The 15883-nt window shown below is 46.2% G+C and overlaps 1 protein-coding gene across 1 annotated transcript in view; it reads left to right on the forward strand.

Moving 5' to 3' along the window:
* naaladl1 (N-acetylated alpha-linked acidic dipeptidase like 1) overlaps positions 1–15883 on the forward strand; it is a 49698-nt gene that overhangs the window by 17857 nt on the left and 15958 nt on the right. The window contains exons 4-11 of the mRNA XM_059641498.1: positions 4091–4283; positions 5002–5095; positions 6136–6237; positions 8215–8300; positions 10186–10305; positions 11949–12034; positions 12542–12605; positions 14382–14449. Of these exons, the coding sequence (XP_059497481.1) occupies positions 4091–4283; positions 5002–5095; positions 6136–6237; positions 8215–8300; positions 10186–10305; positions 11949–12034; positions 12542–12605; positions 14382–14449 (813 nt within the window). The remainder of the gene's footprint in view (positions 1–4090; positions 4284–5001; positions 5096–6135; positions 6238–8214; positions 8301–10185; positions 10306–11948; positions 12035–12541; positions 12606–14381; positions 14450–15883) is intronic.

A 15883-nucleotide genomic window follows, 5' to 3' on the forward strand; every position in this document is an offset into this window, starting at 1 on the left:
GATAAAGAGCGTCGGCAGTATTTTCACTCTTTTTAGTAGTGGGATCTTAGCTGTCAGTGACTCTAAAATCAATCTCAAACCTCACCACACTCTTCCTGGGGAATGAAGATAGACATGCATTTCCATAGGAACATTCATGACTTCCTCTAGAAGTTCATTCCACACACATTAAAAAATTGCCTTTCATGTCTTTTTATAAACCTTTCTCCTGTTGCCTTAAAAATATGTTCCCTAGTTTTGAAACCCCACCCTCGGGAAAAGATACCTGCCATTCACCTTCTCCATATCCCTTATGACTTTAAAAACCTCTATAAGGTCATCCCCCAACCTCCTATGCTCCCAGTGGAAAAGGTCCCAGGCTATCCAGCCTCTTCTTACCAGGCAACATCCTGGTAAATCTCTTCGGAACCCTCTCCAGCTTAATATTATCCTTCCTATAACAGGGCAATCAGAACTGCAGACAGTACTCCAGAACAGGCCTCACAACGTCCTGTACAACCTCAACCTAACAAGCAGGCTGGGGGCTGTTTCTGTGGAGTCTCAGAGGCTGGACCGTGACCTTATAAGGGTTTATAAAATCATGAGGAACATTGATAGGTGAAAAATCAAGGTCTTTTCCCTAGAGTAGGAGAGTCCAAACCTAGAAGGGCTTGGGTTTAAGGTGAGAGGGGAAAGATGTAAAAGGGACCTGAGGGGCAACTTTTTCACACAGAGGGTGGTGCATGTTTGGAACGAGCTGCCAGACAAAGTGGTGGAGGCTGGTACAGTGACAACATTTAAAAGGCATCTGCATGGGTACATGAATAGGAAGTGTTTAGAGGGATATGGACTATATGCTGGCAAAGAGGATGTCAGTTTAGGATATTTGGTTGGCATGGATGGATTGGACCGAAGGGTCTGTTTCCATGCTGTAAATCTCTATGGCTCTGCGAGTCTATTTAAGACTGTTAGGGTCTGATATATGCCGCCTGAGAGTGTGGCAGATTCAATTGGAGTTTTCAAGAGAGAATTAAATTGCAATGTGAACAGAAATAATGGGCACAGGTTATAGGGAGAAGGTAAAGTGAGTGGCTCTGGGGGAATTGCTCCTTTGGAGCACTGGCGCAAACATGATGGGCCAAATGGTCTCCCTTTGTGTTGCATTCATTTTATGATTGAATTTTTAAAAATGCATTCTTGTGTGTGACACGGGTTTCGTTGACTAGGCTCAGCATTTGTGCCCATTCTGAAGTGCTCTTTGACAGTAGTTAGAAGTCAATTTTTTTTTAAATTATTCATTCACGGGATGAGGGCATCTCTGGCTAGGTAGTATTTATTGCCCAGAGAGCCAACCACATGGCTGTGGGTCTGGAGTCACATGCAGGCCAGACCAGGTAAGGATGGTAGTTTCCTTCCCTAAAGGACATTAATGAACCAGATGGGTTTTCCTCCAACAATCAGCAATGGATACACAGTCATCATTAAATTCTCAATTCCATTCAATATTTACGAGATTCAAATTCCACCATCTGCCGTGGTGGGATTTGAATCCACATCCTCAGAGTATTATCTTGGTCTCTGGGTTAACAGTCCAGTGACAATACCACTAGGCCATTGCCTCCTAATCGCTGCAGGATGTGGGGTAAGGATGACAAATTTCTATCCCTACAGAAGAAATCTCTCCTTAAAGCGGACAACAGGGACTTTTGTTTTCACAACAGCCTATGGTAGTTTTGTGCCATTTATTACTTATAGACCGAACTGTTTTGAGGGGCTGAAGAGCCTTTTTGTTTGCAGCTTTCAGTTGTGAAGGGGGTACTTATTACAAGTTATCACCATGTTATACTGTGGTAATACACTCTTCCACCTTCCAACACAGGGCAGGCTGGTCTATGCGAACTACGGGACAATGGAAGACTACAAGCATTTGAACCAAACCATTGACCTGAACAACACAATTGCTATTGTTAAATATGGTGGTACTGGTCAGGGCAACAAGGTAGGGTAGGGTTATTGTGTCATGTTTAGATTTAAATGGAGGGGGACTGGTTGGGAGTGGATGGGCATGGTGGCAGTGGGGCTGCAAGGCAGTGTTTAGCAGTGAATGAGCTCGAATGTATGACACACAGATCCTACATGCTCAAACATTTTCACACTGCCTTGGGAGACTCTGGGGTGGGAGCAGAGGTTTGGCAGAACCCAGCAACAACAGTGTGCCCGGTTCTAATCCTGGCAAGGCAGTGCCCACCCCAGGGTAAGCCCATGGGCTCCCAAAATCAATGACAAGGGCCAGAACTAACCAGAATTTCTGTAGCGCCTTTCACAGCTTGAAGGCACCAGGCGGCCAGTGGAATACTTCTGAAGGTGTGTTGACTGTGGGAAATACAGCTGTCAATTTTCCTCTCTCTCCCTATCACAGCATACGCACATAGACACACACACACACCCATATTTCATTGAGGTCCACTCATCTCTTTCATTGATTTTGGTTGAGGGACAAATATTGACCCCAGGACACCAAGCAAGAACTCCATCCCCTCCCTACTCCACCACTGCTGTTCTGCCAGTAATGTCTGAGGGAGCCTTGACATCACCTGAGAGGGCAGATGGGGGGGTTGGGGGGGGCGGGTGGAGGGGCCTCAATTTAATATCTCATCTAAAAGGCAGCACCTCACATTGGGAGTGTTGGCCTGCATGATTGGTTCAACACTGGAGTGGGGCTTGAACCTACAACCCTCTGATTCAAGGGTGTGAGAGAGAGAGAGAGAGATGGGGAGTGCGGTGGGGGTGAAGAGATACCCACTGACCCATGGCCAACAAGTCAGGCTTAGGGGAAGCACCAGGGCAATGGATGGTGAAGGGTAAAAATTAAAAGTTTAGGTACAAAGAAAACATTTCTTTTGTATAATGAAATGTAAAATTCACGTGGAATTATGGGTAGACTTCCCACTCGTAGAAATAAATATATGGAACATTCAGTGAGCTGAGTGTGGGCAAAGTTAGGACACAGGCTGATTGGGTTACGGGAGAGTTAGGGGATTAGAAAGATGGTCTTTAATGGAGAACTACGAGATTGGAGGAATAGTCTTTGATAAGGACTTAGGGAACTAGAAGCATGGTGTTTGATGTAGAATTAGAGACTGGAAGATGGTCTTCTGTAGGGAGATTTGGAATAGATGGATGGTCATCAATGGAAAATTAGGAACTAGAAGGATCGTCTTCAATGGGAAGATAGGAATCTAGATGAGATGGTCTTCAATGAGAATTAGACACTAGAGGGATGGTCTTTGATGGGAGATAGAGATCTAGAGGGATGTCTTTAAAAGGGAGATGGGAATCTAGAGGGATGGTCTTTGATGGAGAATTAGGGAGTAAAAAGGAACGGTTTTCCATGGGGAATTAGGGAATTGGATGGATGGTCTTTAGTTGAAGAGTTAGGTAACTAGGTCTTTAATGCTTCAACAGATTATTTCTACAGGGTTTGTTTCGGATGTGGGCCAACCTCAGCTGCTCCCCAGAGAGCTGAGCAGTAATTTTGATTCTGAGAGTGGCACTTTAGAACATACATGATCACAAATAAACCACACAAACCTGCCCCTCCCCCCACCCCAGCCTTGGCTCACCCAGATCTCTGAATGGACCTGACTCCTGTCCTCACAGTGATTGCTGCCATGGCACTCTGTTCCCAGCTTGGGATGCTAACACTCCATCCTCCAGGCAGTGAGCAAGATTATCTCTTTAATGCTTTGGAAGGGAGTAGAATGGAAATGGCAACTCTGGAAAATGTATCCATCTTTTCATTACAGCTTTTGGAATCTGTATCAGCAGGAATGCTTCACCCAATCTATTCCCACCAACAAACCTTTCCTACCCCAGAAACAGCCACCATTCCCTACTCACACCACGCCCAAACACGCAAGCTCTGAAACATTCCCTGAACACCATTGTGTATAGAAAGCAGAGCAGGATGAGGAGTTGGAAGTTTTGATTGTTTTACAAAACCATCACTCACACTTTTCATTTCCTCCCCCTCAAACCGCCCAAGGATTTTGCCATCAAAATGGTTTTAATGGAGTGTGTTTCAAAAGGATGTCTTTGTTCTGTCTGGCAGGGTATAAATGGTGCAAAGTTTGGGGTGATTGGAGTCATCGTTTACACTGATCCTGCTGATATGAATGACGGAAAGTCAAGTGACAAAAATGAGACCTACCCCCACTCATGGTACCTGCCCCCCTCTGGCGTTGAGCGTGGCTCCTACAAGCTCAATTTTGGTGACCAGCTGACTCCCTATTACCCTGCCAAAGGTATGGTCACTACTGTTCCTCTGGGGCTTCGTCTTAGGAGTTAAACCCCCAGCCTATGTCCAAAGAGTAAGCAGCCTCACCTAGCCCCAGGCCCTGTTGCCAGGGCCCAATGCCTTCATTTCTGTTCAGCCAGGCCCTCCATCGAGGTCCTGTAGTCCAGGGTCTTTTTCTGGGTCCTGCTCCCAAGCCTAGGATGTCTCATCAGGCTTCATCTCACAGTCACAGCTCAGGGCATTATCCCAGTGTCTATGCTTAGGGTCCTATCCTAAAGTCTCTGACTAGAGCTTTATCCCAGGGTCCCTGCTCGGAGTTTTATTGCAGAGTCTCTGCTGAGGGCGTTCTCCCAGGGTTTCTGTTTGGGCCTTTGTCCCAGGGTCTCTGGTCAGGGCCTGGTCCAAGCTCCCTATTTGGGTCTCATTCCAGGGTTCTCTGGTCGGGGCCAGGTCCCAGATCCCTGTTTGGGGCCTGATCGCAGGTCATTGCTGGAGGCATGGTCCCATGGTATCTGGTCAGGGCCTGGTCCCATTGTATCTGATCAGCATGTAGGGAGCCTGTTCCTGGTGTAATTTTGTTTAGTATTTACCCTGTAGATTTATTTCAGGCCATGTATGTGACAGCTGGTCTGGGCCCTGTTTGATAGAGCCTTCGACAACCCAGCTAAACACATGAGATCAGCGGTAAACAAGTCTCACATGTTATTCTGTTCACCTGTTTACAGATTATACCTTCAGGCATGCTGAATCTGATATCAAAGGTTTATCACCCATCCCAGCACAGCCTATTGGATTTGAAGATGCCCGTCAACTCATATGGTGAGTTTTTGCTTGAAGGATTTTGCATTTGTCAGCCTGAACTTAGGGCTGCACAATGTTGAAAAGCGCTGATGTATCTGTGGACAGGGAGTTGGTGAGTAACTATACTGTGGGCTTAGTTACTTATCCATTGACAAGATCACTTTATCACTTCATTGTTTAACCATTTCCATTAGAAACCTAGGAGCAGGAATAGGCCATTCACCCCTTTGAGACTGCTTAGCCATTCAGTATGGTCAATTACACAGCACTTTTTGAAGCCAAACATCCCCACAGTTCACGTTGAACCAACTGGTTTTGATGCATCTGAACAGGGAAGAGTGATACAGTTAAAGGAGCTGGGTGACTAGTGTGGGATGAATCTACAGAAATTATTCTCATTTGGGAGAGATATATGAAGGAATCATGGTAGGGAACCATATTGAATGCTGTAACTCAAAGTTCTATCACTGCTGGTAGAGGGACCAAAAACAAGGTCAGAAGTGGAACTTTCAAAAGAAGTCAGAGGAAAGACTACAGGATAAAGTTAGAGCCCAGGACAAGTGGGCAAAGCTTAGGGGGAGAGCTGAGGATAATCACAAGAGGAGAGACACTAGGTACATGGGATAAGTGGAGAATGTGAGATGGGTGGGTCAACTAGGGAAGGTGATGGGGGAGCAAGTGGGTAAGGTGACAGGGGCAGGTGGAGAAAGTGACCGGGGGACACGCATGGGGAAAGTGACGGGAGGGATATGGGGAAAGAGATGGGGGGTACAGGTGGGAAAAGTGACGGGGATCACATGAGGAAGGGGAGAGAGGATCAAATGGGGAAGGGGAAACAAGGAATGAGATGGGGGCAGGGGAATAGGTAGATGGGGTAAAAGGGAGAGGCAAGTGGAGAAAGGTTGGGTAACAGGAGGGTAACTCACAGAGTGGGAGGGGTGGGCTTCGTTAGGGGGCAGTGAGACTCTTAACTGGAGGTTATGGTGATTGGTGTGCTCCATCTGACGTCATTTATCCAGTGGCCAATCTGAGGTTGAATGCTCCTTCATTTCTTTCAGTGCATTGGATGGAGTAGAAGCTCCTGAAAGCTGGCAGGGTGGCCTTGGCTGCAGATACCACCTGGGACCTGGCTTCCACGACAAGAGCTCCTTTGGAAACAGGTTAGCTTGTTCTGGTGCAGAGATCAAAGAGTTTGCTAATGTTTGGTGAATGCTGGTGTTGGAGGTTTAAGTAGGCAAGATTGGTTTGAACCAGTCTCTGTTCAACCATAAGCACATCATGACTGGGTATAATCCTGTTCTTTCTCATTCTTCCATGGGGCGTCGGCAGCACTAGCTTGGCTCCACATTGATTGTCCGTCTCTAATTGCCCCTTGAACTGAGTGGCTTGTTCAGCCATTTCCCATGCAGGCCCAGACCAGTAAGAACAGCAGGTTTCCTTCATGAAAGAACATCAGGTGTTTTTTTTAAACAATAGGTGATAGCTGATGTGTTCACTGACTAAGAAATGCCTTTCAATTCCAAATTTTACTCATTGAATTTAAATTCCAGAAGCTGCTGTGGTGGGACTTGAACCTATGTCCCCACAGCATTAGTCTGGGTTTTTGGATGACCAGTCCAGTGACATTACCACTGCACTGCCATCTCATCGTTTTTGTTGCTTCCCACCCCCCAACCCCGGCTTTCCTGAGGTTGGCCCTCAGCTGTCAGATGTAGGCCATAAATTTCAATCCTCCAACTGATCCAATATTGGCTTCTGGACACTGTGCTGCTGAGTGGCTGCGAGATCTTGTACATCCTCCTGAAAGGGGTCTCAGTTTTACATCCCGTCTAAAAGACAACATCTCTGACAATGCAGGACTCCCACAGTGCCAGTCTGTGTTGTTGGATCATCTCTCTCAAGTGGAGCTGAATCCCCAATGTTCCAACTCAGAGAGAGAAAGAGGGAGCAAGGAAAGGGCAGATACTGAACAGGACAATTTGACACTTAAGGCATTGCTGAGTTGCATCACCCCTCCCTTTAGAGAAGGGGGGAGTGTACTCTGGCCTAATACAGAGCCGATGGTCAGAAATCTTCAGGGTTCATTGAAGAACTCTTATGTTAAATGTTGTGCAGATGTCACACAATGTAGGAAATATTCAGAACTGTGAGGAAGGGTATGATACTGAAGGAACCTGCAGGAGCTGAGAGACCCGAAAAGGAAAATGTGGGATGTGATGGGAGAGAGTGTTATGTGCACACATCACCGAAGATGGCCAGGCAGTTTACAAACATAGTTAACTAAATTCTGAGCTTTGCAAATTGAGGCAAGCTTGTGTGAAACACTGGATCAGCCTCAGCTGGAATACAGTATCTGGGCCCCAATCTGCAGGAAAGATGTGAAGGTGTGAGAGAGAATTTAGAAAGGATTCACAAGAACGATCCCAGGAATGAGGAACTTTGGTGATCCCCAAGCAGAATAGAGCACTCCTGCCCTCTGCACTTTATTTCCATTATGGTAGCATCAAATGATCAAATCTGATTACCTCGAGCACAAGAGCAAGATGATCGTATTAAACTTGAATAAAACACTGGTTCAGACACAACTGGAGAACTGCATCCAGTTCTGACACCACACTTCAAGAAAGATGTGAAGCTTACAGAGAGGGTGCAGAAAAAATTCAGGAGAAAGATCCCAGGGTCGAGGATTTTCATTGACATGGATAGATGGGAGAAATTGGGACTGTTCTCCTTGGAGAAGAGAAAGTCAGGAGGAGATTTGATCAAGGTGTTCAAAACCACTGGGGTTGTGGACAGAGGAGAGCAGGAGATACTCATCCTGTTGGAGGAAAGATAAAGCAGTGGGTACTGATTGTAGGTGACTAGCAAAAAAAGCACTGGAGAAACGTGGAGAAATAGTTTCATGAGACAAATAGATCAGGAATGCACTGCCTAGGAGTGTGGGTGAGGCAGGTTCAATCCAGGCTTTGCAAACGGGGAATTGGTGAATTATCAGCAGACAAAGCGGCAGGGGAGTGGGATGAGGAGAGCTACTCCTGCAGAGATCAGCAATGGAGCCCTGGTGCTAAGTGGCCTCTCCCTCTGCCGTCATCATTTGGAGGTTCTCAGAAATTAACTGCATGTTCCTTTCTCAGCAGTGAGGTACAAGCCAATGTGTTCAACAGGCGGGAGATAAAACCATCTGACAATGTGATTGGAGTTATCCGTGGGAGTGTAGAACCAGGTAAGTGTGCATCTGTGGGACAGCAGGGCAGTTAGCTGGAATGGTGGTGGGGTTTGAGGAAGGGCACTGCCACTGGGAACAGTGTGAGGGATAAAGTGCAAAGTGATAACTGGAGTCATGCCTGCAGACTGCTGAGTCCTGCATATCCTTCATTGGGGAATGCTGATAGAATATAGCATCCTTCTTACATCTAACTGGCAAACTTACCCAGGATTTAGAACCACAAGGGGAGGGGGTGAAGTGTAGGGGATTCTCAAATCACCAAGGGACCCACGCCACAGGGGAGTGATGGCAGGATGGGTTAGAGGTGACCACATCTCTGTGAAAGATGGAGGTGTGGGTTCAGGGATTGGCTTACCTTAGGCACCCACATCCCGATGTCAGGTCATTGAGATGGCTTTAAATGCCTCACAATGTGCTGCACAAGGTTGAGATCCAATGAAGACACAGACTCCCCACTACATCCATCACCCACCCCAACCCTCTTGCTACCGATTTTTAAGTGTTGAATCTATAGTTGTTGAGGTCCAGGGTGGTGACAGAACAGGATGACATTAAAAAGATCTCCTCCAGTTAGGGCACTGGCCACAGATCAGTCAGACAGGCTGAGGAACCAACTATATCCTGTATTTATACATCGCCTTCGACAGCCACGATATGCCCCAGTGTACCTCGTGGCAAACTGGCTACTTACCTGAAGTTTAGTTGTAGACCCTTGATGGCACAGAAGGAAATTGTTCTGGTCAATTCTCTGTACATCTATCCACTTGGCTCACTTCCCTCCACCAGCCCTGTTTGCGATTGCAAAATAGGTAATAGGCAGCGAGTTTCTGCACAGCAAGCTCCCACTAACAACAATGTGATACTGGCAAGACAATCTGTTTGTAGACTTTTGATGGGTGTGATAAATGTTACTCCCAGGACATTAAGAGAACTATCCCTTTACATCCCCTATCTCAGTACACACCTGACAGTGCCCGCTCCCTCAGCACTGACCCTCCGACAGTGCCCACTCCCTCAGCACTGACCCTGCAACAGTGTGGCACTCCCTCAGCACTGACCCTCCGAAGTGCGGCACTCCCTCAGTACTGACCCTTGGACAATGTGGTGCTCCCTCAGCACTGACCGTGCAACAGTGTGGCACTCCCTCAGCACTGATCCTCCGACAGTGCCCGCTCCCTCAGCGCTGACCCTGCAACAGTGTGGCACTCCTTCAGCACTGACTCTCTGACAGTGCCCCCTCCCTCAGCACTGACCTTCTTACAGTGTGGCACTCCCTCAGCACTGGCCCTCCGACAGTGCCCACTCCCTCAGCACTGACCCTCCGACAGTGTCCACTCCCTCAGCACTGACCCTCCGACAGTGCCCCCTCCCTCAGCACTGACCTTGCAACAGTGTGGCACTCCTTCAGCACTGACCCTCTGACAGTGTCCACTCCCTCAGCACTGACCCTCCAACAGTGCCCCCTCCCTCAGCACTGACCTTGCAACAGTGTGGCACTCCCTCAGCACTGACCCTCCGACAGCGCCCACTCCGTCAGCACTGACCCTCCGACAGTGCCCACTCCCTCAGCACTGACCCTCCGACAGTGTCCACTCCCTCAGCACTGATCCTCCGACAGTGCCCACTCCCTCAGCACTGACCCTCCGACAGTGTGGCACTCCCTCAGCACTGATCCTCCGACAGTGCCCACTCCTTCAGCACTGACCCTCTGACAGTGTCCACTCTCTCAGCACTGACCCTCCGACAGTGCCCACTTCGTCAGCACTGACCCCCTGACAGAGCGGCGCTCCCTATGACCTGGCCTGTCACTACACTGTGTGAGTGTCCTTATTGCATATTAAGTGTCCTGTGGCTTGGCTTCTTAACATTCCTCCTGTTTCAGATCGTTCTGTGATCTATGGCAATCACCGTGACAGTTGGGTCCATGGTGCCATCGACCCCAGTAGTGGCACTGCAGTTATGTTGGAAATCACCAGAGTCCTGGGAAAAATGGTGAAGGAAGGTGAGTGTCCAGCAGAATGGAAGCTTCCTCTGTCCTTTCGGATGCTGTACTTTTACTTCTGAGGGGATCTGCTGCTCACCTTGTCCGGCCTAGCGTTTGATTCCAGTTTCTGGCGGATACAGTTACCGGTAGCACCAGGAGACAAAGATAACAACATTTCTTCAGTACTAGCATTTGAGGAATAATTTCTGTCACACCTAAGCTGGCATGATGTAAAATATCTGGTGAATCCATCATTTTGAGCTCTGCCATGTGTGGACACAAGATTCTTGGATTGACAAAAGTAGCCACAGGTTATGGATGGATAGTAGAAAAGTTGAAGCCACAATCTGATGCCATGATCTTATCAAATGGCAGAGGGGGCTGGATGGGCTGTATGGTCTACTCCTTCTCCTGGTTTATATGTTCCAACACCCTCTCTGTTTCTCACAGCTGCCTTATGCTCTAAGATTTTGCTTAAGGCTTCACAGACTGGTTAACATGGAGGCTGCCAGATCCTGCTCCGACCCCCTCTTGAAGACACACTTCTGTACTGGCCACTGGGAGATCAATCCGCAGTGCCTCCCTCACCCCATAGGGTGTTTTTAACCAGCCGTCACCATCCAGCACCCACTAGATGAGAATGTCCTGTTACATGCCAACTGTGTTCCAGCCTCCACATGCAGATGCCCTGATGCCAACAGCAATCACTGTTATCCCACAATGCACTACAGTGGGGGGAATTCTCAATGTGAAGACAGTTGTTCATCTCCAGAAGGACTGTGCAGTGAACATTTTTACCAATACCGTCATGAATGGATGCATCTGTGCCAGGCAAATTGATGAGAATGATGTCAAGTAGATATTTCTGAGCTCCCTGGCACAGACTCCACCTAGCAGCAATATCCTTTAGGACTCAATCAGCTCAGTCAGTGGTGCTGCTACTAAATCATACGTGATGGGAGACATTGAAATCCCCAACTCACAGACATGTCCACACCCTTGCCATCTTCTGTGATTCCTCTAAGTGTTACTCAACATGGAATAGTATTGATTCACCAGCTGAAGGGGAAGTGAGTAGCACAATGTGGCAATCAGTTCCAGGGTCCTAACATCTGGAATTCCTTTCCTAAACCTGTCTGCCTGTCTCCTCCTTTCAGACAGCCCTTATTCATTAACAGGATGAGGACGTCGCTGGCCAGGTAGTGTTTATTGCCTGTCCCTTATTGCCTAAAGGGTAGTTCAGAGTCAGCCACATTGCTGTGGGTCTGGAGTCACATGTGGGTCCAAACCAGGTAAGGAAGGCAGTTTCCTTCCCTAAAGGGCACTAGTGAACCAGATGGGGTTTTACCCCAACAATCGACAATGGATTCAGGGTTGTCATTAGATTCTTAATTCCAGATATTTGTTGAATTCAAATTGCGTCATGTGGCATGGCGGGATTTGAACCCGGGTGCCCAGAATGTTATCTGGGTCTCTGCATTAACAGTGCAGTGATAATACCACTAGGCCATCACCTCCCCTTTGCTCCCCTTCTGCTGACCTTTTTGACAAAAGTTTTGGTCACCTGTGCCTAAGGTCCCCTTGAATGACTCAATGTTAGCTGTTGATTGTTAAACATTTCTTTACTGGGACATTATGGTTCCTCATGGTTGTTATTGTAGGCAAATGGCGACCACGCCGTTCAATCATTTTCGGCAGCTGGGGTGCAGAGGAGTTTGGTTTAATTGGCTCCACAGAATGGACCGAGGTAAGATGGACACCATCCGCAGTCAGGAGTCTCCCCATGTGGATTTAGCTCCCTGGGTGCCCACAGTATATTGGAATAAATGGGGATCCCCAAGCGATGATGGTGAACAAGAAACAAGCACCATACATTTTTTTAGCACAACTATCCCAGTACGCCTCAAGCAAACTTTTACATTTGTCAGGCACCTTTTGCCACCTCAGGAGCTCCCACAGCACTCTGCAGCTACAACATGCTCTCAGAAGTGTCATGGGACAGTTTGTAATATAGGAAACATGGCAGCACAGCAAAGTCCCACAGACTACCATGAAATAATGACCCAGATCCTCGCCTTTAGTCAGGTTGGTTGGAGATACTACACTGCATTGTTGGCCTGGATATTTGTGTTGGAGTCTCTGGAGTGGGGTTTGCTACTCAATTAGCCAAGGCGAGCACTGCCTGTGGCGGGCACGGGGTGAGGGGGTGGAGCCTGTAGCTCGTATCTCCTGATATGTTCTCTCCCTGATCTAGGAGTACTACAAGAAATTGATTGAGAGGACTGTGGGATACATCAATGTGGATATAGCAGTGTTTGGTAAGAAACCTTGAGTCTTTGTCTCATCCTATCTTTCTCTGTCTCTATCTCCACCTCTCCCTCACTATGGGTGTGTGTGTGTGTGTGTGTGTGTCTCTAAATCGCTATCTTTCTTCCGGCCTGTGTCAGACTGTCTCTGTCTCTTTCTCTGTATTTCTCCCTCTTTCTCTAATGTTCCTCAGTCTATCTTGTTTTTGTTTCTTGTTTCCCATTTGCCCTGCCTAGTTCTCACATACATTTTCTTAGTTGTGTCTTGCTCCCTACTTCTGTTTTGAGTTCCATGAACAGTGTCTAGAATGAGATATCATAGTTTTAAGATAAGGGGTAGCAGATTTAAAACCGAGATAAGGAGAAATAACTTCTCTCAAAGGGTCATGCATTTGTGGATTCATTACCCCAGAGTGCAGTGGATGCTGGGATTGTGAATATATTTAAGGAGTGATAGAGAGATTTTTAATTAATAATGCATTGAGGTATTACAGAGAGTAGGCTGGAAAGTGGAATTGAGGCCAATGTGAGGTCAGCACGATTGTATAAATGTTGGAACAGGCTCAAAGTGCTGAATTCATTACTCCTGCTCCTAGTTCTTATGTTCGGCAGCTGTCTACAAATCTCTTTCCTTGCATTTAAATAATACTTTAAAGAAACACCTTTGACGTGAATGGTTCAGCGCTCTAGAAAACAGGGGTAGGAGAGGAAATCAAATTGGGCTTTAGCCTAGCCTTAGATGTCCGATGACACAGGAAGACAGGGTCAGAAAGAAGTTTCCTCTTATAATGATAGACCGAATGATTCAGAAGGTCAGCAGTGTGTTGGTTTCAGACAGAGAAAATCAGATCATCCTGAGAGAAAGGAACTTTTTAAAATTCATTTATGGGATGTAGGCATTGCTGAGTGGCCAGCATTTCTTGCCCATCCCTAGTTGCCCTTGAGAAGGTGGTGGTGAGCTACCTTTTTGAACCGCTGTGGTCCTCCTGCTGTGGGTTGATCGACAATGCTAATAGGGAGGGAATTCCAGGATTTTGACCCAGCGACAGTAAAGGAACATGTCAGGAACAGTCTGCAAAACAGTCAGGGCAGAAGAAAATAAGTGCCAAATGGCTTGGAAGTTATTGAGGGAAAAACTCCAGAAATAGAAGGCTTTGAGGTGTCAGGGAGGGAAACATCTTACATGGTGCTTACATGTATAGGTTCAAGATCACATGTTAAGGTGTAAGTGAGCTTTGTTAACAATTTGCTTCTGGATTTCATGGAGGGGCATTAACTAAAAAAATAGCATACGGTGCATGCACACTTCTGCTGAAAAGAAACCAATTATAGCTATATCCATTGAACGTGGAACTTTAAAGCAGAAATAGGTCCTTCTATTGGGCTTGAGTGTCTGTACAGTTGTTGTGGAAGGTAAAAATTTGAATCTTTATTTTTGAGATTTTTTAATAAGATCATTAATTATCAATAAGTTATCCATGTTGGAAGAGTTTGTTTTTGGCCTTTGTGTGCCACAAATTTGTCTTTCTCTTTTTTTTGGAAAGTACATCAATAGCCTCTTGTGAATATGTTTAGTGACTGACCCAAACGATAAACAAATTGCAAAAATAAAACATATGGTCTGTCAAGCCAGGTTTGTTTCACTCTGGAATCTGACTTGTTCAGTAATTCTAGCTGGAATCTGAAGTTTTGACAGCACTGGGAAAACCAGCCTGGCAAATATATGAAGGTCTCTTTTAATGATGTGACGTTTTTATTGTTTATTCTTTCTCTCTGCAATGGTTACAGCCAATACCACCTTAAGAGCCAGTGGATCACCGGCAGTGCAGAGTGTGGTGTTTGATGCAGCTAAGCAGGTAGGCACTGTTAATTCTCACCTGACAAAGCTGCATTTTATCAGCCACAACAGTCACTGACCAGGGTGAAGGCCCTTGCTACTTTCCATGCAATAGAACTAGACAGAATCAACAGCTCCAAAACGAGCCATTCAGCCCATCTGCTCCATGCTGGTGTTACTGCTCCACACAAGCCTCCATGTACATTCTTTTCCTCTCATCCCATTATCCTATCCTACCACTCCTTTCTCTCTCATGTGTTTATCCAGCCTCCCCTTGAACATATCAGTACAATTGAGTAAACGAGGAGATACTGTTTCCAATGGTGGGAGGGTCGGTAACCAGAAGAATGCCACAGTAACCACAGTTCGAGCTGAGTTGGAGACCTGTTTCCAAGAGCTAGCATAGCACAATGGGCCAAATGGTCTCCCTCTGTGCTGTGAAATTTTATCACCTATGTCTGGGCTGTGATGAAGGCACATGATATTATTTGGAAAGCTGCGTTTTTGTGATGATACTCTGGCTTTAAGAGGTGTATCTTGTTTTAGTGCTTTTCATTAAGCGAGGAGTTACAACAGAGGTGCCAAGCTATCTTTTTGAATCCAATAAAGTAAACAGCTTGTGAGGCCTTGGCATTTTGTTTAGAATTGGAACAAGAGAAGCAGCCTGAATGGGTCCCAGAGCCAGGATATTTAGTTTTAATTTTTCAGTAGCAGCTGCTGGGGTCTTGAAGCTGGGTTTGGAACCTATAGTACATCTCTCCCTGCTGCTTTCACTCTGTCAGCATTTTCCCTTGATGTTTTTCCTCCTGGACTAGAGAATTGCCTGTGAGACAATCTATTTTACTGAATTTTCTTTTGCCAAGGGTGTGTTTATGGGATGTTACTGTATTGGAGTAGTTACTGTTTAGTAGATAAGTAATGTATTATTCTGGTAAGTTTTCCAATAAAATTAATCCAATTTCTTCTTTCTTTTGTTGTATTTTAACTATAGTGTATGAATAAAGTGTGATTTGCTTCACGACCAGTAGTTTGACCAATCGAATTGCATCTGAAATGCAACACCTGGTGAAAAAATTATAGTCTAGGCTATCCCCATAATATATTTTGAGCGGCTTTGGTCTGGTCCATAACAGTCTTAAAGTGGACCCAACCACACAGAGCTTCCAGTTTGATTTGTATTTCTATATTGTGGTGTTAAGAAATGAAGCACATAGATGTGTTTTAGTTTTTTGTTCTGAGAGCAGTGCTGGAAAGACTGAAATTTTGTTTACATACATCTACATGTGGTCTTTAAAACCTGAAGTGAATAGGTCAGTGCAGTAGAAACAAGGATGGAGGACAAAAACAACCTGTTCCCTAACAACAAGAGACAGGAAGACTGAACCATTCACGACTTTACCGTAACTAGTGAGTGTTGCTGCATTCCTGATACAGCGTCTTGCTCCAGCACCAT

Source organism: Stegostoma tigrinum, chromosome 42 (assembly GCF_030684315.1).
Source record: "Stegostoma tigrinum isolate sSteTig4 chromosome 42, sSteTig4.hap1, whole genome shotgun sequence".
In the NCBI taxonomy this organism is placed as follows: domain Eukaryota; kingdom Metazoa; phylum Chordata; class Chondrichthyes; order Orectolobiformes; family Stegostomatidae; genus Stegostoma; species Stegostoma tigrinum.